At 44.6% G+C, this 27,012-nt stretch overlaps 1 protein-coding gene across 3 annotated transcripts in view; it reads left to right on the top strand.

The window, feature by feature from the left end:
- FAM13A (family with sequence similarity 13 member A) overlaps positions 1 to 27,012 on the top strand; it is a 280,680-nt gene that overhangs the window by 34,302 nt on the left and 219,366 nt on the right. For all 3 annotated transcript variants that reach the window (XM_073600928.1, XM_073600935.1, XM_073600923.1), the window contains one exon: positions 23,903 to 24,083. In XM_073600928.1, coding sequence (XP_073457029.1) covers positions 23,903 to 24,083 — 181 coding nt within the window. The remainder of the gene's footprint in view (positions 1 to 23,902; positions 24,084 to 27,012) is intronic.

The raw sequence follows: 27,012 nt of genomic DNA, 5'->3' as shown, positions 1-27,012 counted from the left end.
GCATTTGAAATCGTCATACTGTATGTAGCAATACAATCTTTAAATCCATAGCAAGCAACTTTAACATCTTTATGCAGGTGTCTGTATTGGCATACTGGAGATTAAAAAAACATATTTACAATTGCCTTATAGAATAGTATTTCTGGTACAGAATTCCTTTTAAATGAGTTTTAAAGACTAACACAAAAGATGCCTGACATTTACAGTTATTATTTAGAAAAGCCTCTCTGATTTAGTTTCACTTAGTAACTAGGGCATGAGCTTTCCCTGACTTCATGGCTACACTCTGCCAACTGCCATTCCCCTGTTGGTTATGAAATCAGGCCCCGGTAACACAGCGAAACTAATGCTGGCTATACAGTTTCGGCAGGAATTGGCTCCAAATTTCAGCTGTGGGTGGCCCTGTCGGCACCAGACTCAAACTTTGATCTGAAAATCAATTGAGCCAGAAGGAAAATTTACAGCCAAACTGTGAATACAGAAAATCAGATGCAGTCAATGTTTGGGTATTCTGACAACCACATTGTTACAGGACCTATAGAACTCCTACTTTCAGAATTCCGGCGAGGACTTCCAGTATTCCTGCCAGTGCTTCAAATGGCACTAAAAAAAAAAAAAAAAAAATATTGCCTGTACTTGCAATGCAGTTCACAGGATCTCTGCCAGTGCTTCAAATTGCATTTGCAGTACAATTGTCATTATTTCCAATAGTAATCACAGAATCCTTGCCAGGGCTTCCAGTCCTCCCTGAAACAAAGCTGGGCATGTTCCTGACCCAGAGGATTATTTAAGCACCAGCCCTGGAAGGGGCTGATGCTGTGTCCTCTTGTCGGCTACCCTGCTTTGCTCAAAAGAGCTATAGTATATTTCTGATTGCTTGTTCCAATACTCGCCCGGATTGACCCGGCAACTCCCTTGTCTGTCTCCTAACCATGAACTCCACTTAATTTGCCTGCGGTTTGCCCATGACCTTTCCCTAGCTCTTGTTTACTGCTTGCCCATGACCTCTACTTGGGTCTGACTACTCTTTTACCTAATGTTTTATGTACCATTTCCACAACATATCTTTCCCATCCTCGCTTACCCTTTTGTTGAGGCAATCCTGAGGGCTGCATAAAACAATAGAAAACATACTGGTAGGTCTATAAACAGAAAAAAGCTACTGGCAACAAATAGGCAAATTATGCAACAGTGGTAATTGTGTAAATTGCCACGCTAAATATGGTAATATGCAGGGTGACTCAATAAAAGTGAAATATAAAATATGAAAAAAAAATGCATGTGCATATGTAAGTGAAAAAAATCCAGACTAGGTCTTACAAACCCCACAGTGACGCTTTGCAGAAAGGGGGTGTTCAATCCACTTTGACAATCACCATGTGAGCCTTCAACAACCACAAGCAATGGACTCTTACCAGAACACGAGGACTCCACTACAGAGTCAAATCGGCATATATATGACAATCGCATCAAGCAGAAATCCGGTTCATATTGTTTGGCTGGAGTTTAGCAGTATATCTCGCAAAATCAAATCAATAGTAACATCAATGGCAATCATAAATGCATGAAATTCCACATGAAATCAAAATGGAAGATCCCACATAGTGTAAAACTGTCTAAAGGGTTTGTATTGCACTTCAAAGTATTAATACTATTCACATGGATGAAAACAATACATGCTTTGTATGCATAACATTCCCAAGATGCACGATGGAGGTTCCAAACAATATTTCACAAAAATGACCAGTCCAAGTAGGCGTGGAAAGGTCACGTGCGTTCGCTAATTTCAACACGTTTAATTAAATGTGACATAATTGGGGGCTTAATTCCAAGGGCTGAAACTTGAGGGCAGAGAAACCCATCTCCACCATCAGCAGCTCTGGTGAAAACCAGCTGATGCTTAGATTTGGTTGGAAAACCAAAGTGAAAAGAGCAAAATTGCCCATGGCACACGCAATAACAGTTCTGTAAAGCAATGTGGATAACCACCAGGGGGCATACAAAGCTAATATCTGCCCAAAAAGTTACAAAGAAGTAACCGTAACAGATGCATTGGGTAAATATGTAAACACAAAATGAAACGAATCCCTCTCTGAAATAGACGATTCATTGAAACCATTATGGGAATGATCTAAAATTTAATAACTGAGCACAGTAATAGAACATATGGAAAAAATCCCATCCCGGAGGTTCTGCTAATTGCTTAACACAAAGTAGTTGACATAACTATTGGCCATGCTGCTGTCTTCCATAGTGGCTTAAGGCAGTGGTCATCAACCCTGTCCTCAGGGCCCACTAAAGGCCAGGTTTGCAAGATAACTGAAATACATTACAGGTGATATTGTTTGCTGCTCAGTAATTGCAGTATTCTAGTCTGCATCTCCCCAAGGTCCTACTTAAAACCTGGCCTGTTAGCGGGCCCTGAGGACAGGGTTGTTGACCACTGGCTTAAGGAACTAGAGCCCAGGAAAGTCTAGGGCTTGGCTCCTTTCTCTTTTCTTAGATTTGTATGAGCCTATGTTACCTGCCAGGGGGCACCATAACAGGTGAGTGCTTCACCTGTCAGAATATAATAGCCTACAAGGACGAATCCTCTAGCCACACTGTTTAGCGTGGATGGTAAGAATGTGTATGGCTCGCCTAAATCGGGAGCAATAAAGAGAGTTTTGTTGTGGTGGTGTGTGGGTTTTTTTTTTTTGGGCTGAAAACGATAATGGCAATCTGTGGTGACTGCTGTTGGGCTGGATATTTACTTTTATTTAAAAAGTGGTAAATGTACTACATTTTAATGAGAAGCAAATGCTTCTTGGTTCTTTTGGACCCGTCTTCACCATAATCAGACAGATCATGCTGGCAAATCCAAAGAATACTAATGCTTGGTGCCCAGTTGGGCAGGACAGTGGAAGACCTCCTTTTGACTTTTGAATTTCCCATCAATTCTGCCTTAATGATGATGGTCACCATAATAAATGGAGGGGTGAACTTTCCCAGCAGAATGACAGGCAAACTCGATCACCTTATCACCTCAGTAAGAAAAAAATCCTGTATTATTGGTGCTGACAATCTTAGGAAATGTGTCAAGCAAATTAAGGTGAAGATTTGTTGCACCTGTGCAAATGATTAGGATATTCGCACAGCAAATTTTTATACATAGACACCGTATTGTATGTGGTAATCTAAAATAATTGGTGTGCGCAGACTATTGCATTAGGGCAGGGGTAGGTAGGCAACCACGGTCCTCGAGCTGTTTTGAAACTACAAATCTCATGAGACATTGTAAGACCCTGAGAATCACAGGCATGACTTTTAGAAGCAGAGGGATGATAGGATTTGTAGTTGCAATACAGCTGGAGGGCTGAGGTTGCCTACCCCTTGCATTAGGGTGTGCACTCCAAAGCTCAAACACACATGCGTATCTCTGTGTGTGTATTTACAGTATCTCACAAAGTGAGTACACCCCTCACAATTTTGTAAATATTTTATATATTTTCATGTGACAAAATTTACACTTTGCTACATTGTAAAGTAGTGAGTGTACAGCTTGTATAACTGTGTAAATTTGCTGTCCCCTAAAAATAACTTGACATACAGCCATTAATGTCTAAATCGCTGGCAACAAAAGTGAGTACACACAGGGAAAATGTCCAAATTGGACCCAATTAGCCATTTTCCATTCCTGGTGTTATGTGACTCGTTAGTGTTACAAGGTCTCATGTGTGAATGGGAGCAGGTTTTTTCAATTTGGTGTTATCGCTCTCACTCTTACTAGTCACTGGAAGTTCAACATGGCAAAGAACTCTCTGAGGATCTAAAAAAAAGAATTGTTGCTCTACATAAAGATGGCCTAGGCTATAAGAAGATTGCCAAGACCCTGAAACTGAGCTACAGCATGGTGGCCAAGACCATACAGCGGTTTACCAGGACAGGTTCCACTCAGAATAGGCCATGGTAGACTTAAGAAGTTGAGTGCACGTGCTCAGCGTAATATCCAGAGGTTGTCTTTGGGAAATAAACGTATAAGTGCTGCCAGCATTGCTGCAGAGGTTGTCAGTGCTCAGACCATACGCCGCACACTGCATCAATTTGGTCTGCACGGCTGTCGTCTCAGAAGAAAGCCTCTTCTAAAGATGATGCACAAGAGAGCCCGCAAACAGTTTGCTGAAGACAAGCAGACTAAGGACATAGATTACTGGAACCATGTCCTCTGGTCTGATGAGACCAAGATAAACTTATTTGGTTCAGATGATGGTGTCAAGCATGTGTGGTGGCAACCAGGTGAGGAGTACAAAGACAAGTGTGTCTTGCCTACAGTCAAGCATAGTGGTGGGAGTGTCATGGTCTGGGGCTGAGTGCTGCCGACACTAGGGAGCTACAGTTCATTGAGGGAACCATGCCAACATGTACTGTGACATACTGAAGCAGAGCATGATCCCCTCCCTTCGGAGACTGGGCCACAGGGCAGTATTCCAACATAACCTAAAACAAACCTCCAAGATGACCACTGCCTTGCTAAAGAATATGGAGGAGTGGAAGAGGACTCCAGTGGCAACCTGTGAAGCTCTGATGAACTCCATGCCCAAGAGTTAAAGCAGTGCTGGAAAATAATGGTGGCTACACAAAATATTGACACTTTGGGCCCAATTTTGACTTGGGGTTGTACTCACTTTTGTTGCCAGAGGTTCAGACATTGTTTGTGTGAGTTATTTTGAGGGGACGGCAAATTTACACTGTTATACAAGCTGTATATATATATATATATATATATATATATATATATATATATATATATATATATATATATATATATATATATATATATATATATAGCGCACTACCCCCGTAGGAGCTGCTGGGTAGTTCATTCCTTTCTGTAGTGTGTTTCCGTTACCCCCTTCCCTTCATAGATTGACACAACAGACAGTCCAGAACGATTAAACAATTAACTTTATTCTTCTCCGGCACTTATTGCGGTACTGCATCACAGAGTCACTCTGAATAACTCTTACAGATTTGGCATTAAGTGAAGCAAATCCTGTGAATACATAGTCCAGAACATGTAGAGCCACTGTAAATAACTTCTAACTTGCACTGGCTTCCAATTGTATTATGCAGCTTTCCTTCCTCCTGTTTGTTACTACTTCCTGACCGTACAGCACTTCCAAGTGTACCCAAAGAACATCACTCTGAATAAAGTTCTTTGGGCTGACTGATGGGATTTCTCCCAGGTATTAATTCTTTAAGGCCCAACTCCCTTTGCACAGACTTCTGTAGTGACCCGCACACCAATGCTCTTTGCGAGGTATTGATTCTCTAAGGCCGAAGATCTGTACCTCCTCCTCCAAGACTCGCACTTTAACACCTTTTAAAGTCTCTTATGCCGCGTACACACGGTCGGACTTTCCGGCATACTTGGTCCGGCGGACCAGAGTGTGCCGGACAATCCGCCCGTGTGTAGGCACCGGCGGACTTTTCCGGCGGACTTTTTCCCAAAAGCCCGCCGGACCTAGATTTGAAGAAAGTTCTAAATCTTTCCGCCGGACTCAGTTTCGGGCGGAAAGTCCGCTCGTGTGTGTGCTGGTCCGACGGAAAGCCCGCTCGTGTGTAGGCTGGTCCGACGGACCAGATACAACACGAGGGCAGGGTATTGCATCTCACGCTCGCTGCAATAGGAAAAACACATTTTCCTATTGCGGCGAGCGCGGGGCATACCAGGCCCTTAGGTCTGGTATGGATTATAAAGGGAAGCCCCTACGCCGAAAAAAACGGCGTGGGGTCCCCCCTAAAATCCATACCAGACCCCGATCCGAGCACGCAGCCTGGCCGGTCAGGAAAGGGGGTGGGGACGAGCGAGCGCCCCCCCCCTCCTGAACCGTACCAGGCCGCATGCCCTCAACATGGGGGTGGGTGCTTTGGGGGAGGGGGGCGCCCTGCGCCCCCCCCCCCAAAGCACCTTGTCCCCATGTTGATGAGGACAAGGGCCTCTTCCCGACAACCCTGGCCGTTGGTTGTCGGGGTCTGCGGGCGGGGGCTTATCGGAATCTGGGAGCCCCCTTTAATAAGGGGGCCCCCAGATCCCGGCCCCCCACCCTATGTAAATGAGTATGGGGTACATGGTACCCCTACCCATTTACCTAGGAAAAAAGTGTAAGTAATAAAACACACTACACAGGTTTTTAAAATATTTTATTAAACAGCTCCGGGGGGGGGGATCTTCCTCCGGCTTCGGGGGTCTTCTTCCGGCTTCGGGGGTCCCTCCGCTTCATCTTCTCCCGGCGTCCGGTTGGTTCTTCTCCGCTCTCTTCTCCCGGTGTTCCTGTTCTTCGGCCGGCTCCTCTGCTGTCTTCAATTAGCTCTCTTGCCAGCAGAGGTCCGGACTTCTGGGCTTCTGGGCTTCTTCTCTTCTCCAGATGTTGACACGACGCTCTCTCCTGCTGGACTGCTCTCCGAGGGCTGCGTTGTGACTTATATAGGCGGAGACCCCGCCCCCTTTTGATGTCACAGTCCCTGGGCATGCTGGGACTGTGACGTTTTAGGGGGCGTGGTCACTGGGTGATGTTGACCACGCCCCCTAAAACGTCACAGTCCCAGCATGCCCAGGGACTGTGACATATAGGTGGAGACCCCGCCCCCTTTTGATGTCACAGTCCCTGGGCATGCTGGGACTGTGACGTTTTAGGGGGCGTGGTCAACATCACCCAGTGACCACGCCCCCTAAAACGTCACAGTCCCAGCATGCCCAGGGACTGTGACATCAAAAGGGGGCGGGGTCTCCGCCTATATAAGTCACAACGCAGCCCTCGGAGAGCAGTCCAGCAGGAGAGAGCGTCGTGTCAACATCTGGAGAAGAGAAGAGAAGAAGCCCAGAAGCCCAGAAGTCCGGACCTCTGCTGGCAAGAGAGCTAATTGAAGACAGCAGAGGAGCCGGCCGAAGAACAGGAACACCGGGAGAAGAGAGCGGAGAAGAACCAACCGGACGCCGGGAGAAGATGAAGCGGAGGGACCCCCGAAGCCGGAAGAAGACCCCCGAAGCCGGAGGAAGATCCCCCCCCCCCCCGGAGCTGTTTAATAAAATATTTTAAAAACCTGTGTAGTGTGTTTTATTACTTACACTTTTTTCCTAGGTAAATGGGTAGGGGTACCATGTACCCCATACTCATTTACATAGGGTGGGGGGCCGGGATCTGGGGGCCCCCCTTATTAAAGGGGGCTCCCAGATTCCGATAAGCCCCCGCCCGCAGACCCCGACAACCAACGGCCAGGGTTGTCGGGAAGAGGCCCTTGTCCTCATCAACATGGGGACAAGGTGCTTTGGGGGGGGGGGGCGCAGGGCGCCCCCCTCCCCCAAAGCACCCACCCCCATGTTGAGGGCATGCGGCCTGGTACGGTTCAGGAGGGGGGGGCGCTCGCTCGTCCCCACCCCCTTTCCTGACCGGCCAGGCTGCGTGCTCGGATCGGGGTCTGGTATGGATTTTAGGGGGACCCCACGCCGTTTTTTCGGCGTAGCGGGGTTCCCCTTTATAATCCATACCAGACCTAAGGGCCTGGTATGCCCCGCGACGGGGCTAGTAAGGTGTCAATCTCGCCGATAAAAGCGGCAAGATTGACATCCTTTTCTAGTCCCGTCGCACCTGAGTCACGTTCAAAATGAACGGACTTGTCCGTGTGTGGGCAAGTCCGTTCATTCTGAAAGTCCGCCGGAACTCCGGCGAAAGTCCGTCGGAAAGACGGGCGGACTTAGCCCGCCGGAAAGTCCCGGCGTGTGTGGGCAAGTCCGTCCGTTTTAAAGTCCGGCGCACCTGGCGGACAAAGTCCGTCGGAAAGTGTGCCGGACCAAGTAGGATAGAAAGTCCGCTCGTGTGTACGCGGCATTAGAAGCACTGTTTCCCTGGGTTTCCACTCACTTGTACTCCTGAGCAACTGTCCATGCTTGCCATAGAGGGTCCTCTCCCAGTTTTTGTTTCTGTTCGTAGCAACTTCCTCCTGATGTCGCCTCCATTTCTCCTCTCCACATGGCACCTTCCCCTCCCCCAAAGCGGAGAGCACTCGAGCTGCACCAGCCCCTACATGCTGTTTTCTTCTTCTCCAAAATCCAGACTCCCAGAAGCATGTGACCTTTGCGTTTGATAGCAGTCCCGCCTCTGCCCAAGCAAAACAATGATTGGTTCAGAGAGGTCTCCAAAACTACCTGCCACTCTTCTCCTTTAGTCCACCCACTTTCCAGAACATTTCATGGCAAGTGATGGAGATCTTGCAGGACAGAGTGTAGGTGACCACACCTTCCTCTACTCTAACAAACCTCCCAACCACATTAACCATCCAGCTTACACCAACAGGGTAAAACACTGGCAATTTTACCTAGCATTAATTCTAACTGCCTACTCTAAGGCCCCTTTCACACTGGGGTGGTGGGTGCGTCGGCGGTACAACAGCGCTATTTTTAGCGCTGCTGTACCGTCGTTCTTGCAGCTGTATTCGGCCGCTAGCGGTGCGGTTTTAACCCCCGATGGCGGCCGAAAAAGGGTTAAAATCACTCGTACAGCGCGGCTATAGCCGCGGTATTGCCGCGGTATAGCCGTGCTGTCCCATTGATTTCAATGGGCAGGAGCGGTTTAGGAGCGGTGAATACACCGCTCCTTCACCGCTCCAAAGAAGCAGTTTGCAGGACTTTTTTCACTGTCCTGCCAGCGCACCGCTTCAGTGTGAAAGCCCTCGGGCTTTCACACTGAACAAACAGCGGAGGCTGTTTAGGGGCGGTTTGCAGGCGGTATTTTTAGCGCAATACCGCCTGCAAACCGCCCCAGTGTGAAAGGGGTCTTATAATTATATTTCACACAAACCAAACACACAGAACTCTGTGTACATAGGAATAGTGATCTGGTTCTTTCTTGTCCCTGAAGAGCAGGGAGAAAAAACAGCCAGACTAGTAAGTAAAAGCAGCACACTTTTTCAGTTAGACTCACAGTTAACCCCTTGATGTTAACCCTTTCCAAGCCAGTGTCAGTACAGTATTACTGTATTATCACTGTACTAGTGACATCAGTGTCAGTTCGTGACCCAGCCAGTGTCAGTTAGTACCAGATTACCTGCAGAGGGGCACAGTGCCCCCTTACATCAGAGCATGGCACAGTGCCCCTTACATCAGAGCATGGCACAGTAGTGCCCCCTGACATCAGAGCATTGCACAGTGCCCCCTGACATCGCATCAGAGCATGGCACAGTAGTGCCCCCTGACATCAGAGCATGGTGGCATCCTGTTCAGGCGGTGTTGGGGGGGGGGGGGGTGATTTCTGCTGGCAAGAGCATTTGTAAATTAAGTGAAATCGACCCTCCTAGATTCGCCCATGCTCCCCACTAGATGCTGCTTACCTTCTATCCTATGGCAGCAGAAGAGGCACTGGAGGGCAGGCGGAGTGCAGCTGTATAACTCCGCCACCTACAGTAAGAGATCACCTGCCGGAATTATAGAGGCAGCATCAGGAAATGCGGCCAGCTGTCAACTTACTCCGTGGCTGCAGTTCTCATAAGGGGAGTCTAGGGGTTATACATACCAATCAAAATTGTCTCACTGGCAGCACTGTCACTGCCAGTGAGTGTCCATTAGCAAACCCAGCATTTTCCCTAGAAAAAAGCCCTGGCTGGCACAGGGGGGATTAGGGTGTGCCCAGGCACCCCCGGCACACCTTGTGTGCATGCCTAGGCAAGCTGTACACTTACTACTTTACATTGTAGCAAAGTGTCATTTCTTCAGTGTTGTCACCTGAAAATATATAATAAAATATTTACAAAAATGTGAGGTGGGTGTACTCACTTTTGTGAGATACTGTGTGTGTGTGTGTATGTATATATACAGTGCCTTGAAAAAGTATTCATACCCCTTGAAATTTTTCATTTTGTCATGTTACAACCATAAATGTATTTTATTGTGGCACATAACCGTAAAGTGGAAGGAAAATGATAAATGGTTTTCAATTTTTTTTTTTTTTTTTACAAATATGTGAAAAGTGTGGCGTGCATTTGTACCCATGAGTCAATACTTTGTAGAACCACCTTTCACTGCAATTAAGGCTGCAAGTCTTTTTGGGTATGTCTCTACCAGCTTTGCACATCTAGAGTGAAATATTTTCCCATTCTTCTTCTTTGCAAAATAGCTCAAGCTCTGTCAGATTGGATGGAGAGTGTCTGTGAACAGCAATTTCAAGTCTTGTCACAGATTCTCAATTGGATTCAGGTCTGGACTTTGACTGGGCCATTCTAACACATGAATATGCTTTGATCCAAACCACTCTATTGTAGCTCTGGCTGTATGCTTATGGTCGTTGTCCTGCTGAAAGGTGAACCTCTGACCCAGTCTCAAGACTTTTGCAGACTTTAACCAGTTTTCTTCTAAGATTGCACTGTATTTGGCTCCATCCATCTTCTCTTCAACCCTGACCAGCTTCCCTGTCTCTGCTGAAGAAAAGCATCCCCACAACATGATGCTGCCACCACCATGTTTCGCAGTGGAGATGGCGTGTTTAGGGTGATGTGCAGTGTTAGTTTTCCGCCATATCATTTTAACTTTTAGGCCAAAAAGTTCAATCTCAAAAGCTCATCTGACCAGAGCACCTTCTTCCACGTTTGCTGTGTCCCCCACATGGCTTTTCGCAAAATTCAAACAGGACTTTCTATGGCTTTCTTTCAACAATGGCCTTCTGGCTTTCTTCTTGCCACTCTTCTATAAAGGTCAGATTTGTGGAGTGCACGACTAATAGTTGTCCTGTGGACAGATTCTCCCACCTGAGCTGTGGATCTCTGCAGCTCCTCCAGAGTTACCATGGGCCTCTTGGCTGCTTCTCTGATTAATGCTCTCCTTGCCCGGCCTGTCAGTTTAGGTGGATGGCTATGTCTTTGGTAGGTTTGCAGTTGTGCCATACTTTTTCCATTTTCGGATGATGGAATGAACAGTGCTCCATGAGATGTTCAAAGCTTGGGATTTTTTTTTTTTTTTTTTTTTTATAACCTAACCCTGCTTTAAACTTCTCCACAACTTTATCCCTGACCTGCCTGGTGTGTTCCTTGGCCTTCATGTTGCTGTTTGTTCACTAAGGTTCTCTAACAAACCTCTGAGGGCTTTACAGAACAGCTGTATTTATACTGAGATTAAATTACACACAGGTGGACTCTATTTACTAAACTCGATTTTAGTTAGGGGTATCAGAGTAAAGGGGGCTAAATACAAATACACGCCACACTTCACAATTATGTGCCACTTTGTGTGTATGTATGTGTGTGTGTGTGTGTGTGTGTGTGTGTGTGTGTGTGTGTGTGTGTGTGTGTATATGTGTATATATATATAATATATATATATATATATATTCAGACACACTTATAAATGTATTAAAACCTGGATGTATTTACAATTTTTTAGGAGCCCCGCTAAACAGACCCCTGATGTCTCACTTTTGCGACAGAGAAAGGGGTTGAGGACAGAAATTCCCCAGCCCCTTTCTCTGCAGTGTTAGCTGCACTGGAAAGTGAATGAATTGGAAATGCTCTATACTGAGCGGCTTCCTGTTCATTCACAAACTGAAGCCTAGTAAGCAAAATTTCTTTATCATACATCACTGGACACAGAGCACCATAGAAATCACTATGTGGTGTGTGTATATAGGCACCTTCAGGTGATGGACACTGGTATACCCAATACAGGAAGTTCACTCCCTATATAACCCCTCCTCCTACCAGGAGTACCTCAGTTTTTTTTTGCCAGTGTCTAAGGTGTTGGTCATGAGTGAAGATGTGCTCTGAGGAGCTCCAGGAGGGATCATTGCTGGATTTAAATAGCCTCCACAGACCGGATCCATCCAAAGTGCCACTGAGGCCAAGGTGGATGGTACCCGGGCCTCGTATATGAAGCACGAGGTTTTGCCTGTAACGCCTCTCTTTGCAGGGCTGGACCCCGGGACCCAGGGCTTTGGTCATGCCTACATTACCTAAAGTACCTAAAGTTTTTGCTGGCGGGGTGCTATTACATGTCCAAGGGAGTGCAACCCCAATAAAAAGGGACCCAGTCCTTGAAGGTTTGCTAACGCAGCCCGCCGTGATGGGTGAAGGTGGGATCTGTCTGTTCAGCAGAATCCTGCTGTGGGGATAAGGTAAGGGAAGAAGCCTAGGAACTATAAAAGCCTACCTATGGTTTTCTTCTTTAGGGAAAAATGTCTTCATGCCTTAATTCTCCACTAGAGGGATAATGTGCACATACCTTAACCTGTTGTCTTCACTTTAAACTCAGTGTCAGTCTGTGTGGCTGCAGCAGCTTGCACAGGGGGCTTCCTTTTGAGGTAAGAGATTTGCCATGCTTTTCTCCTGCCCTGAAGGGACTAGGAGGGTTAGGGAATCAGCGTTGTTGATACACCCCCCCCTTGCAATACCCACCCGGTGCGGAGGTCCCGATTTTCGGCTCCATGGTTGGTTTGTTTTTTTTTTTTTCTTTCCTGTTTGTGTCATTAGGCTCTGCCTCTCTTCTCCTCCGTCCTCCCTCCCCCCACCCCTTCGTCTGCGGACCCGAAGGCCACCCGCGGGAACGTTTTGAATTTTAAACAAAAGGGGGGGACGGGTTGACGAAGGGGGTGGGGCATAGGCGCGGCGACATGTGTAGGACGAAGGCATCCGTGAGGACACACGGAGCAAGCGCAGGCTTAAGAAATCAACTGGAGCACTCTCTCCTCAGCTGTTAGCGAGGAGAAGCAAGCCTTGCTACACCTGGGACACAGGAGCGGTGGGGCATGTAAGAGGTGCAAAGGCATACCTAATATGGAAAGGACATTTTTCCCAGCGCTAGACTGAACTTGTATAGCGGCATTATACTGTCAGACTATTGTTCAGCGATTAGTGCATTTAAATAGTGCCTCTGCTTTTTGTGCTTGGGACTATGTCTGCCAAAAAAGACACCACAAAAACTTCACAAAAGGTACCAAAGATTCCACCTCAAGGCGCTGGGAACTCCAGTTGTGCCTCCGCACTGTCATCCTCGCCTGAAATGCCAGTTGGGGCAAGCCAGGGTGAGTCATTGGAACAAATTTGGTGGTGCAACTGCTTCTCACATCTCAGCCCCTGTATACATGATTGAAGATGTCTTTTCCTCTGACCTGCAGGGCCTAGAGGGAAGATTAGCGGCTTTAATCGCATCCTCCATCCAAATGGATAGGAAGCGTGTTAGATCCCCCACCTTAGAGCCTTTGCAAGGGTAACAGTGGGTACATGATGAGGTGTTACCCTCAGGCGATCAGGAGGAAAACAAACCGATTACTCCTTTATGGAGGAAACAACGGTAGATGAACCTTTTTCAGCCTCGCAATCTGAGAAATTGCTGGTACAATCTCTTATGGAGATGGTTCATTCCACTTTCATGCTACCCCTAATGGAGTCTGCTGAAAGTTTAGTTTCTTCCTTGGGTTCTTTAAAACCTTCACAGCCTTTGCATGCGTTTCCTGTTCATGCATTACTAGAAAAGCTTATTTATGCTGAATGGGATCACCTGGATAAGCATTTTCTCCCTCCAAAGAGATTCTTAGTTCTCTATCCCATGAAGGAGAAATTCACCAAAAAATGGAATGTACCAGCAGTTGACGCTACGATTTCCAGTGTGAATAAAAGTCTAACTTCTCCAGTAGACAATGCACAAATGCTTAAGGATCCAACAAATAAAAGATTTGAATTCCTGCTAAAATCCTCTTTTTCTTTGGCAGGTGGCGTTACTCAGCCTGTAGTGGCTGCAATAGGCATTTGTCAATCTCTAAAGGACCAATTTAGACAGGCCCTTAAAGAGCTTCCTGTACAGCAAGCCTGGGATTTGGCCGAGCTGCCAAGTGCATTATGTTTTGCCATAGACGCCATTAAAGATTCTATTCACCAAGTGTCCAGCCTTGCGCTTGTGCTAGTACACATGCGAAGAATCCTGTGGCTGTGAAGGTTTTAAAAAGTTGGTCAGCTGAAGCACCATGCAAAAAACTCCTGACTGTTGTGTGTGTGTGTTTTTTGTTTTTTTTTTTTTGTTTTTTTTTTTTTTTTGTTTTTTCATGGGGATCGGCTATTTGGAGATGATTTGGACAAATACATCCAAACGATTTCCAGTGGGAAAAGTACTCTTTTGCCAGTCAAAAGAAAGAGAGTAAAGGCCCTTCATTTAAGTGGGCTCTTTCTCCAGTGCCAGGGGCATCCGCCTCTAGGCAGTGGCGTCGGCCTCCGCCGTCAGACTCTAGAGGAAAACCTATAAGAAGGCCGGGGGCCAGAAACCTGCAAAACAGAATTCTAAAGCCTCATTATGAAGGTGCGCCCCCCCCTCGCCAGGGTGGGGGGGAAGACTTCTGCAGTTCTCAGAAGTCTGGCAAGAGGAAATTCAGGACAGATGGGTCATCTCCACGGTAACTCTAGAGTACAAACTGGAATTTCGGGACTTTCCACCGTCTCGTTTTTTGAGGTCAAACCTTCCCAAAGATCCAGAGAAAAGGCAATCTCTCTGTTTCGGGCACTAGATAGATTTAATGGCTCAGGGGGTGATCATACAAATCCCCACTGAAGAGCAAGAGCATATCTGCATGTTCCTATATTTCCCACTCACCAAAGGTTTCTGCAGTTTGAGGTAGTACAGCAGCATTTCCAGTTTGTAGCCTTGCCCTTCGGGCTAGATACAGCACCCCAGGTGTTTACAAAAGTCCTGGCCCCACCTCTAGCCAGGTTAAGGGCACAGGGCATCACAGTCTTGGCGTACCTGGACGATCTATTGCTAATAGACCAGTCGGTCGGCTCGTTTGGAGCAAAGCGTACGCATTACAACCAGTTATCTGGAAAGTCTAGGTTGGATTCTCAACCTAGAGACGTCTTCCTTAAAACCGCTAAAAAGGCTGGAGTACTTGGGTCTGATCATAGACACAGCCCAGAAAAAGGTGTTTTTGCCTCAGGTAAAGATCAATTCCATAAGAGAGCTGGTGCGGATGGTCAAGTCGAAAGGATATCACTCCATTCGCCTTTGCATGAGGTTGTTAGGAAAGATGGTTGCTTCATTCGAAGCAGTTCCCTATGCCCAGTTCCATTCGAGACTGTTGCAAAACAGTATCCTGTCTGCTTGGAACAAAACGATTCAAGCTTTAGACTTGCCAATACGGCCGTCCCCAAGGGTGTCCCAAAGCCTCAGTTGGTGGTTACTAACCCAGAATCTGCTGAAAGGAAAATCATTCAGACCGGTTATCTGGAAGGTGCTAATGACAGATGCCAGCCTTTCAGGCTGGGGAGCAGTGCTAGAAAAGACGACTGTCCAGGGACTGTGGTCAAGAACCAAAAGAGCCTTGCCTATCAACATCCTAGAGATTCGGGTAGTGCGTCTGGCTCTGAAGGCCTGTACTTTCAGGTTACAGGATTGTCCTGTCAGTATCCAATCCGACAATGTCACAGCTGTGGCCTATATCAATCACCAAGGGGGCACCAAGAGTCTCGCAGCGCAGTGAGAGGTCAACCGTATTCTAACTTGGGCATGGAACATTCCTTTCTGCCCATCTGCAGTCTTCATTTTGGGAGTAGAGAATAAGCAGGCGGACTACTTGACCAGCAGTTATTCCCAGGGGAATGGTCTCTTTACCCTGACAATTTTTGGGCTGTTTGCCAAAGATGGGGGACTCCGGAAGTAGATCTTCTGGCGTCCAGATTCAACATGAAGTTGGTCAACTTTGTGTCCAGAACAAGGGATCCACTCGCATACAGAACAGATGCATTGGTGACCCCGTGGGATCATTTCTCACTGATTTATGCATTCCCCCCTATTCAGTTGCTGCCACGACTTCTTTGCAGGATCAAGCTGGAAAGAAAGCCGGTAATTCTGGTAGCCCCAGCATGGCCCAGAAAGTACTAGTATGCAGAAATCGTAAAGATGGCGGTGGAGGATCCATGGTCCCTTCCACTATAGCCAGACCTACAGGGGCCGATATTCCATCCTACCTTACGAACTCAAAATGTAACGGCTTGGCTATTGAAACCCACATTCTGAAAAAAACGTGGGCTTTCCGGGTCAGTTATCTCTACCTTGATTAATGCAAGGAAGCCAGCTTCCAGAACTATATACTATAGAGTCTGGAGGGCTTATGTTTCCTGGTGTGAGTCTCAGCTTTATCGGTCTTATTTCAAAGAACTTGCTTCACATTCTTTAGTCCGGGGTTTTATGCAAGGGATGATGCGGCTTAATCCGCCAGTTAGATCACCTTTAAACCCTTGGGACTTGAACTTTTTGTCAGTGTTACAAAAACAGCCATTTGAACTGATACAGCATATTACCTTAGTCCTTCTGACAAGGAAGTTAGTGTTCTTGGTTGTTATATCCTCAGCAAGGAGGGTTTTGGAATTGGCTGCTCTTTTTTGTAAAGAGCCAAACTTGATTATTCACAAGAACAGAGTGGTGTTGCACCCTCGCCCAGGTTTTCTGCCAAAAGTGGTCTCAGGTTTTCACCTGAACCAAGATATTGTCCTGCCATCATTTTTTCCAAAACCATTTTCCAGGGAAGAGAAGTCACTACATTGTCGTGATGTGGTGAGAGCAGTCAAGGTCTATTTAAAGACGACTACTCAGATCCGGAAGACTGATGTCTTGTTTGTACTGCCAGAGGGTCCTAAGAAAAGACGGGCAGCGTCGAAATCCATTGTCGCTACGTGGATTCGGCAAGTTATAATTTAGACTTCTGATTTAAGGAGTAAGATTCCACCTTTTCAAATCAAAGCGCACTCTACCAGGGTGGTTAGTGCTTCTTGGGCAGTGCGTCACCAAGCCTCCATGGCTCAGATCTGTAAGACCGCAACTTGGTCTTCAGTACATACATTCACCAAGTTTTATCAGGTGGATGTAAGAAGGCATGAGGATATTGCCTTTGGGCGCAGTGTGCTGCAGGCAGCAGTATAGGTCCTCAAGTCTGGGGGTGCCCTACGGGTTGTCTCTCCCTCCCCTCAAAGAGCATTGCTATGGGACATCCCACATAGTGATTACTATGGGGCTCTGTGTCCCGTGATGTAAGATAAAGTAAATAGGATTTTTATAACGGCTTACCTGTAAAATCCTTTTCTTGGAGTGCATCACAGGACACAGAAGTCCCTCCCCTCTTTCTGGGGTTTAGATATATTGCTTTGCTACAAAAACTGAGGTACTCCTGGTAGGAGGAGGGGTTATATAGGGAGTGAACTTCCTGTATTGGGTATACGAGTGTCCATCACCTGAAGGTGCCTATATACCACATAGCACTTACTATGGTGCTCTGTGTCCTGTGATGTAATCCAAGTTGTAGAGCTTTTGTTTTGAAATTTTTGTAGTCTTTTGAACCAAATAGAATAGTGTAAGGAACAGAGAAGATGACTGCATAACATGCTGATCAAGGGATGAAGCAACCCAATGCAGTTTCCTCTGAAGAAAAGAAAAGATCTGAAGACTTTTGAGCTCCCTATTCTAATTACTGTGGAATATAGTTTTAAATGCAAAGTTCAGACTTTCATAAACAGTGATCTAAAATAAATTCTGTCATCTGGCTTAGCCCCGTAGTTCAAAAAATTATAGTTGTAGCATAGAGATATTATGGAAGACTTATGAAGTGGATAAGCATAGTAAGAAGTTTTGTGATTTACACAAAAGGTACTGAAATATCTCTTGCTGGTCTGGTGAAAACAGGAATATCTTATTAAAACATAAGGTCATTCTAGCTATTTTTCCCAAGATCTAATGCATCTTTAGATGGTAAAAAATAGGCAGTAGTGTTTTAAGAATCCTCCAGTAGAGGGCGACGAAATATTGCACTTTTTTGTATGTGTCTTTCAAGAGATTATTTGCTTACGCAATGCCTCCTACAGTACATTTATGGTTAGGTTGTCTTATTTGTTTTATACATTTCACAATGCAATCTAGTTCTATAAGCATTTTTAATGGTCATGTTGACCATTTTGATTCATTCATTTGAGAATTCAAATCCTCTTCTTCTCTCTTTTTTTTTTTATTTTTTTTTTATTTAGACTCACCGCATTATTAAAGTTGCTAAATTAGAATATGCAATAAAATGCATGCTTATTAGGGTACTGTACACGATACAATAGGGTACATAATTACTTATTACACACTCTGACCTTCTGTATAAGTTCAACTGCTTTGTTTACCAGCTTTTGAAAACTAGCAGTCTTTTTATCCTCCACATTTAAAGGCCACTTTACTGGATTTTAGTTCATTATTCTTTTTAGCTGCTTTTTAAATTAAAACAATTACAATGCAGAGCAAAGACAGAGGCAAAGGACTTACTGAAGTGACATGTTTACACAAATACAATACTAAAGCCTAGTACACACAATGAGATAATCGGACGAATTATCTTCCGCCCTTTTTTTTTTTTTTTAATTCTAGTCCCCTTATGGAATGTGAATAGGTTACTAAAGTAAGAAAAATTTCGTATGACAGGAAAAAAATTTGGAAGTGATGTAATGTATTTCTGGATGAAAACTGTACTGATTAAACGAAAATCGTGTGAGGCAAACTTTTGTGTTTGTCCCTTCGGATAATTTCGGGCAACAGCTTTGTACTAACCATCAGTAAGGTGTAAGTCTCTAACATTGTAGCAGTAACTATGTACATCCCAATGGTACTATCTGACAAAGGAAACAAGATTATTACATTGTTGCCCTTGTCTCCTGTCCCGTAAGGCTACAGTCAAGATTCAACCATTTAGACAGAAAAGGAAACCGTAATCAGGACACTGAATTTTTTATTTTATTTTTTCTTCTGGGAATAAAAAAATTGAGGGGGGGGGGGGGGGGGGGCAAGATAGAAGTTTGGCATAAAACCAAAAAAATAGAGAGGGAGGAAAGAAGGGAAAAGATAAGACATAAAGAGGAGTCGGGGGTTTTCTGGATACATGGACATAGCTGCTTTCTGAGGGCCTGGTTACATTTGTGATGGCTCTCTCAAGAGTCATCTGTCATGGATCGCTTTTCAGAGGTTGCTTGACAGGTGTTGAATCATTATGTTGCCTACCTAATGCCTTTTTTTAACCCCTAAACAGCCGTACAACTGTACTGCAACTGGCCAGTTGTGGTGCAGCTCTATTCACTTGAATAGGTCGTAATCGGCGGGGGGGGGGGTACTGCCCCCCAAACACAACAGAGGGAGGGATTTTGCAGAGAATCATGACAACTGAATGCATATACCCCATACAGCTTCCTTCCCCCCCCCCCCCCCCCTTCTTTTTTTTTTTTTATATTTTGTGGAGGGGGGTGGTGGTTAAAAATGTGACTTAACCACCTGTTTTTATTGCCCCTCCAACTGCAAGTGCAAACCAGAACTAAGGGACTAAGTGAGAACCGCAAATTATATCCTAAAGCTGAAAAATCTAAATATGCAGGCACATCAGGCAGTCATTGCACCTATATGGTGACAAGAAGAAGCACCTTCCAGCTCCTAAGATAGCAGTGCATGCTGTCAGATGCCGGAGGGCAGTTAGATCACTCATCTCACTTTGGGGAGAGCAATGTCTTATAACCTCCTCCCTCCCCAAAAAAGAGGGTTACACACTCAAACAGAATATTGCTATAAAACTGTAGGTAAATAATTTAGTACCAGAGCCTTTGCTAAGTGGAAGCGTGGATTTGATAATAAAGTTGTCGGTGTCTCCACCCAGGACAGGCCATCTATGAACAGAGGGGATTCCCTTCCTGGGAAATAAATCAGTAATCTAATTTAAAGTAATTTGGAGCAGAGAAACTACTGCAACCAGCATATAACATTTAACCATAAGTACTAACTATAGATGTACACCAGTATAGAAATAATACAAGCTTTATTATAAGGAGAGATTAATAATAGTACATGCATCCAATGTACAAGCAGGTATTCTCCGCAAAAGGGCCGATAGGAGTCCCGGTGGAATTATGCACATTTACCTGGGTATATATAGTTATTATTCGAGATCCCTCCAGATGAATGTTGTTGCAGCATAGTCGTTAGAGGGGCCACTAAGGATGATGTGGCATCTGTCTTTGTGTCAAAGACAAGATCATCTGTTACGGGGGGGGGGGGCGGAGATCCTCCAATTTTCCAACCAGCCTTGAATGGAGCTTCTCACCAGCAGGAACTGTGGTGTTGCACTGGAACTCAGAATCAGTCTATATCTACTCTGTGCTTTAGTCCCTCCCTAATAATTTCTAATCTTTCATGCAAATGGACCTTTTAAAATTACGATCCAGCTTATGCTGGTTATTGGTCCTAATCTAAAACTAGCACTAGAATCCCAGACCAGAGGGGACAGGGCTACAGGGCTAACTACAGTAACAGAAGCTGCATATAAACTCATTGCAATAAACAGATTCACTTAATATACTGTACTGGAAGGTGACCCCTACACATACAGTAACAAAGACATCCATTTCTCTCTCTTTCTCTCCCTTACTTACCGGATCCTCTGCTCCTCTCACAACTAGACTGGTCCCCACAGCCTCTTCTACCCCCCCCCCCCCCCCGCCCCCTTTCCCCGAAAAGTCTAGGATCCTGGCATCCTCAAAACTAAAGCCCTGCATTGGATGTGTTGACGCTAGAGCGTGGGGGAGGATCAGATAAGTAAACGTTTCTCCTCTCCCCTAGACAACATGAGCATCTAAACCAGGGGTAGGCAACCTCAAACTACAAACCCCATCATGCCTCTGCCTCTAGGAGTCTGCCTGTGATTGTCAGGCTCTTGCAATGTCTCATGGGACTTGTAGTTTCACCACAGCTGGAGGGCCGAGGTTGCCTGCCCCTGATCTAAACCTTCCACTGTAAGCAAAGTTTAGATGCAAGGGATAATTTTAAATGTTCCAGGAGTTGGGCTTTGAAGCTGAACTCTAGGAAAGTAAGGGAGATTTACACTAACTGTACTGATCATTAATGTCATCAAGAATGAAAATGAGGGTAAATCCAAAATTTCGAGTTGCCACCAGAATAGGAATAGTTAGGAAACTTATTCATTTGTGACACTTGCTCCCGTGACAGCTGCCTAAGAGGGGATTTCCCTCACTTCGGAAAGATATCCTCTTCTTTCCTGTTGTGTCTACAGGATGGAAAGTAAAGGTAGGTCTCCCTAATGAGACAAAGATGACAAAAAAATTAACCGTGGTTTTAAAGTGATTGTAAACTATCGCCTCATAAAACAACCCATTCGGTTTATGTTTTTAATTACTATACAAAAATGTTTAGCCCTTCATTTCTATTGTAAAGTGATCACCTTTCCTCTGTTCTTAGCTGCATAAGAGCTGGGGGAGAAGCAGCAGCACACTAAGCTTCCCAGTGAATGGCTGTGCAGCAGGGGCTTGTCAGGACAAGTATGATCATTGGAGGCGAGTACACTGAGTTCCCAGCATAGCTAGAGAACTGACCATGGTCTGCTCTCCTGCTTAACCGCTTCCCAACTGCTTTCACGCAGATATACTGCGGCAGATTAACGTACCTGTACATTGCCCTTTAAGAGGTGGCTTGGGGGTGCATGCCCGCCGGGAGCTCCGTGACCGTGATCGCGGGTCCTATGGACCCGATGTCTGCGGGGATACCCGCGATCGTCTCACGGTGAGGAAGAACGGGGTGATGCTAATGTAAACAAGCATCTCCCCAATCTGCCTAATGACACTGTCACTGATCACAGCTCCCTGTAATCGGGAGTGCTGATCAGTGATGTGTCACACACAGCCCCCCCCCCCCCCACAGTTAGAATCACTTCCTAGGACACACTTAACACCTACAGCGCCACCTAGTGGTTAACCCCTTCACTGCCAGTGACATTTTTACAGTAATCAATGCAATTTTTTAGCATTGATCGCTGTATTAATGCCAATGGTCCCAAAAATGTGTCAAACTTGTCCGATGTGTCCGCAATAATGTCGAAGTCATGATAAAAATCGCTGATCGCCACCATTACTAATAAAAAAAAATTATCAATAAAAATGCCATAAAACTATCCCCTATTTTGTAGACTCTATAACTGTTGCGCAAACCAATCAAACGCTTATTGCGATATTTTTGGTTAAAAAAAAAATGTGGAAGAATACGTATCAGCCTAAACTGAGGAAAAAAATGTTTTTTTATATATTTTTGGGGGATATTTATTATAGCAAAAAGTAAAAAATAATGCTTTTTTTTTTCTCAAAATTGTCGCTATTTTTTTGTTTATAGCGCAAAAAATAAAAACCGCAGAGGTGATCAAATGCCACCAAAAGAAAGCTCTATTTGTGGGAAAAAAAGGACATCAATTTTGTTTGGGAGCAACGTTGCACGACCGCGCAATTGTCAGTTAAAGGGCTTAAGTGGTTAATGTGGTCGGTTTTTAATAGGAAAGCAATGGAACTAGCAGGAACACCAGGGATTTCACACGAAGCAATACAAAGAGAACAGGATACTTTCTCATACAAGTACATGGTACAGCAGTTGCATATCAAGAATATGAAGTGTTGGGGTAACAAATGCTTTAACCCTTCCCTGCTTTATCGAAAATGAGAAAATGAAAGAGTTTTGGCTTTAGATTTATTTATTTCATTGATGGTTTAATGAACAGTTTTTCCCGGCTCACCCTGTGAACCTGAAACCTTCTTTTTTTTTTTTTTTTCTTTTTCTAATCATAAACTATTTAATACATTTGTGCCCATAGTAAAAAAAAAAAAAATTCCTATTGCTTCTGTAATTAGCGGTGAGACCAATAGCTTAATTCTGATTGGCCATAAAGTGCATTGAACTACAGAACAGGGCTCGGTTAAGCTGGCCATATACTTTGTTTTTGTTTGTTCAGCTAGTGGGCTGAATGCAATATAAATAAAAATGTCTATCCACACAAATGAGGTGGATAGAGGAATTACCCCCCCCCCCCCCCCTCCGCTAAGGCTGAACAAAATCTGGTATGGCCCACATAACTGGGAGGTGTAGTAGGAGTTGAGTCCTTTTACCTACATACTTTGTGTTCCTTTGTCTTATCTAAGAAACTTCAGAGGTATGCATAATGTGTGCAACTGTTTATCCTCGTATGGTAAAAAAAAGACATGTGATTTAGATTGTTCATGCAACCAAAGGTGAACAATCCTAGTTTAGCAGTCACTTTTTTTTTTTTGTTTTTTTTTTTGGCAAAGAACAAATGTTTAGCTTTTAAATCTCAAATTTCTTCAGACCGCTGTCTTATGTCTGAGGCTAGCAGAAGTATGAGTAATGCCCTGTACACACGGTCGGATTTTCTGACGGAAAAAGTGCGATCGGATTGTGTTGTCAGAAATTCCGATCGTGTGTGGGCTTAATCCGACTTTTTCCGTCGGAATTCCCGGCACACAAAGTTTGAGAACAGGATATAAAATTTTCCGACAACAAAGTCCGATCGGTTAAATTCCGATCGTGTGTACATAAATCCAACGCACTGCTCAGAATAATTAAGAGGCAAAAGCTATTGGCTACTGCCCCGTTTATAGTCCCGACGTACGTGTTTTACGTCACCGCGTTTAGAACTATCGGATTTTCCGACAACTTTGTGCGGCCGTGTGTATGCAAGATAAGTTTGAGCCAACGTCGTCGGAAAAAATCCATGGATTTTGTTGTCAGAATGTCCGATCAATGTCCGACCGTGTGTACAGGGCATAAGACATACCGGCAGGAGGACACTGCTTAGAGACAAATTTGGTTTTTGGACATAGCATCTTATTCATACCTTTTTGAATAAACAAATGTAAAATGCAAAGTTGGGTTCTAGTCTGCATTTTGAATTTAAAGCTATTATCTTTTTATGTTGCATGACTGTAAATGAAAGATGACTCTTGCACCCTCTTGATTGGGCTTATTCTAGTGAAGAGTGTGTATTCAAGATACTGGCAGGCACATTTTTCAGTGTGACAATGGTGTATTTGTTTTCTTCAGAGACGGGAAGTGATGCACAAAGAGAAAATCGACTAAAGGAGCTGATCCATGAATTGCCAGATACTCATTATAGCCTGCTGAAGTACCTCTGCCACTTTCTGACTCAAGTAGTGGAGCGACATGCCGAAAATAAAATGAATATCTACAACCTGGCTACTGTGTTCGGACCAAACTGTTTCCAGTATGTTGTGTTTTTTTTTTTTTTTTTTTGTCTTGGTTTTTCACAGTCTTTGACAACTTTGATCTGTTTATTTACTGTATATTTAACATAACAGGCAGGTTTGGTAGGTGGTAAATATAGTATATTATGCTCGGGTTAACAGTTACTGTGTATTGCCATGCCCACCTATATTGGTATGTAGCTAAATAAAGTTACCAGATTTTCTAAATGAAATCTGGAGACACCCCACTAGCTTTGCTCAATGTGATGTGTTCCTTGAGCTGTTGCAGATTTAGTTGAAGTCTTTCATCCTTTCATCCTCTAATCTCTCCAGACCACCACCAATCTTCCAGTACCACCTCCTCCATTCATTGAAGCTGTACAAGATGATCAGGATGCAACAATTTTTTTTTTTTTTTTTTTTTGCGATAAGCTAGCAGGGTCCTATTCTAAAAATCAATTAAGGTTTAAAGAAATCTATGAAAAAAAATAAGTAAGAGTTCAGGGGACAAGAGTAAGTAACACAGAGCTCCAGAGATCAGTAGTAAGTAATGCAGAGTTCAGGTGTCAATAGTTGAGAGGTCAGTAGTAACGCACGGTGCATGGGTTAAAAAGTTTGTATAGTGTGTGAGTGCAGGTGAGTGTGTTACACAATGTTAGTATGGCTCCTCCCCTAATTTTCTAATCCCAGTATTGGCAGTTAAGGCGTTGGCTGGCCCATGTCAGCACGGCCCACACAGTGAGCAGAGACTCCCACAAAAAGCCTTCATTCACCCAACGTCACAGCTCTGAGCTCAGAAGCCACTTCCACACCATGTGACAGTTCACCCTGCCAATTGTCAAGCTCTGCTTCATCCTGTAAGGTTTCTGGCTATTTGAGCATGTAGAAGGAAAAAATAAAAGCTAAGGAGGAGTTGTTTTCTATTATTTGATTGACCTTCAATTAATGCAGCTGAGTACACCACCAGGGACAGACCTTGCATTACAGGAATGTACCTAGGAAATGGAGACAAATGGTAACCTTAAGGCTGGGTTCACACTGCTGCGGTGGCAGACATCGCATGTGATTCGCAGCGCACTGCTGTTCACATCACATGCGATGTCTGTGCTGTGCGATATCAGCCATACAGATAGTATGGCTGATATCGCACCGCATTCGGTCCAAACTCGCACAGGACCCTTTTTTTTGTTCGGACCAAAATCGGATCGCATGGGTGTTCACACCTATGCAATCCGAAAATGTCCGAATTGTCAGTTCGCATTGCGATATGCGGGCTGAACTGGGGGTGTCATTAACATTGTATGACACTCCCCAGCAGTTCGCATATGGCAGTGTGAACTGCCGTGCGAGTTGGTGCGATGCGGGAACCCGCCGTAAATTCGCTGCGTTCCCGCACCGCAGCAGTGTGAACCCAGCCTAATCTAGAATGCATAAGGCTAAACTCTACAGACAACTAAGCTCAGTTACTGGGCATGCTCCCCACAGGATGAACTTTTATTTATTCATAGCTAAGATCTACAAACTCAAGATCTCTCATTCACTCTGCATTTGTAACATTTCATAGGCAGATACCTGTAGTAGCAAGGGTGCACATCAACAGCATAATAACTTTGGCCTTTGAAAAAACTGTGATGCCGATAATTTTGGATGAAAACCATTAGTGGATGTATTTAGGAAAGGCCACCATAACTGCAGATAGCCACTCAGAAATACAGTATTTATTTAACAACATTTTGCCTTTGCCCAGTATAATGACCAACATTGGAATGCATAATGTGTTGCACACATCGCTGTATTGAGGTATGCGGGAAGATGACCATTCGCTATACAGTATCTTACTTATTAACTGGAACAGGGGATATTGCAGGGGAATGGCTATCTGCATTATCACTGCCAATTCACAAGCCTATAGCTTCTCAATCTGCACTTGGCCATACCTAGTCCTGCCCTTTGCTTTATGGCTTGACAGCACTGCCTCTGTTGCTAAAAACCCTTCCACTGTCAACTGCAGTGCCTGGAAGGGAGATCACGTGAGACATAAATGAAGGAGGATTTGGCTTTAGTCACTGAAGGTAATGGAAGTGTGTTTTGGGGTTTTTTTGTTTTTGTTTTTTTTTGTTTTTTTTTACTTTGAGGCTTGTAATAACTGGATTTGGAACACGTTCATTGTCTGAGTTCTGTTTCAAATGCAGCTTTATGTATTTTAGACTCAGTCTGTCTGTGCAGTATGGTCACCAGCTGACTTGGCACCATCCACAGGTAGCTTTAACTTTTTCAATAAGGCAAAAAAGTTGAAATCAGCATAATATGACTTCAGACAATTGCCATACCAGGGATGTTTTTCAAGTCCTTTTGAAGTGTGTAATAAAACAATTTTCTGGAGTCCTGTCTTTGCCCATAATGAACACTGACTGCAGGAACATGGAATAAATGGGGAGGGTTTAGCTAGGACTAAACTAACTAGCACTAAACAGGAGGACAGTGGAAGATGCCAAAATCTCATAGTAAACACGTTGTAGTAGCCAGAAACTTTCACTAGCTGTCAGCATACTAATGAACAATAACCAGTTGCGGACTCTGGGCTTGCTAGACACCCCTAAAAAAAAAAATGTCATCATTGTACACAGGACGTGTCTAGTATGTCCAGTCCTTCTGCTCTTCTGCCGGGATCTCCCCTGCATTGCGGAGTACACAAAGAAGGTCCCGGCAGCAGGAGCTGTCAAAAAAAGCAGTCTGGTAATGTTTGTCAAAGCATTGCTCAGCCGCGATTACAGAAAGCTACAATGAAACACATTTTTTCTTTTTGTATCTGTCTGTTTATTCATCTATGCATCAAAGGGATGAACTTCGATCTGCAGATGAAGTCCGTTAAAGCAACCTGACAAAAAAAAAAAAAAAATTTCCTGGTGATTTTTTTTTTTTTTTTTTTTTTTTTTCTTTCTATTTTTT

This window comes from Aquarana catesbeiana, linkage group LG01 (genome assembly GCF_042186555.1).
Source record: "Aquarana catesbeiana isolate 2022-GZ linkage group LG01, ASM4218655v1, whole genome shotgun sequence".
Taxonomy (NCBI): domain Eukaryota; kingdom Metazoa; phylum Chordata; class Amphibia; order Anura; family Ranidae; genus Aquarana; species Aquarana catesbeiana.
The sequence above is the reverse complement of the archived record's forward strand: the minus strand, read 5'-3'. Positions and strand labels throughout refer to the sequence as shown.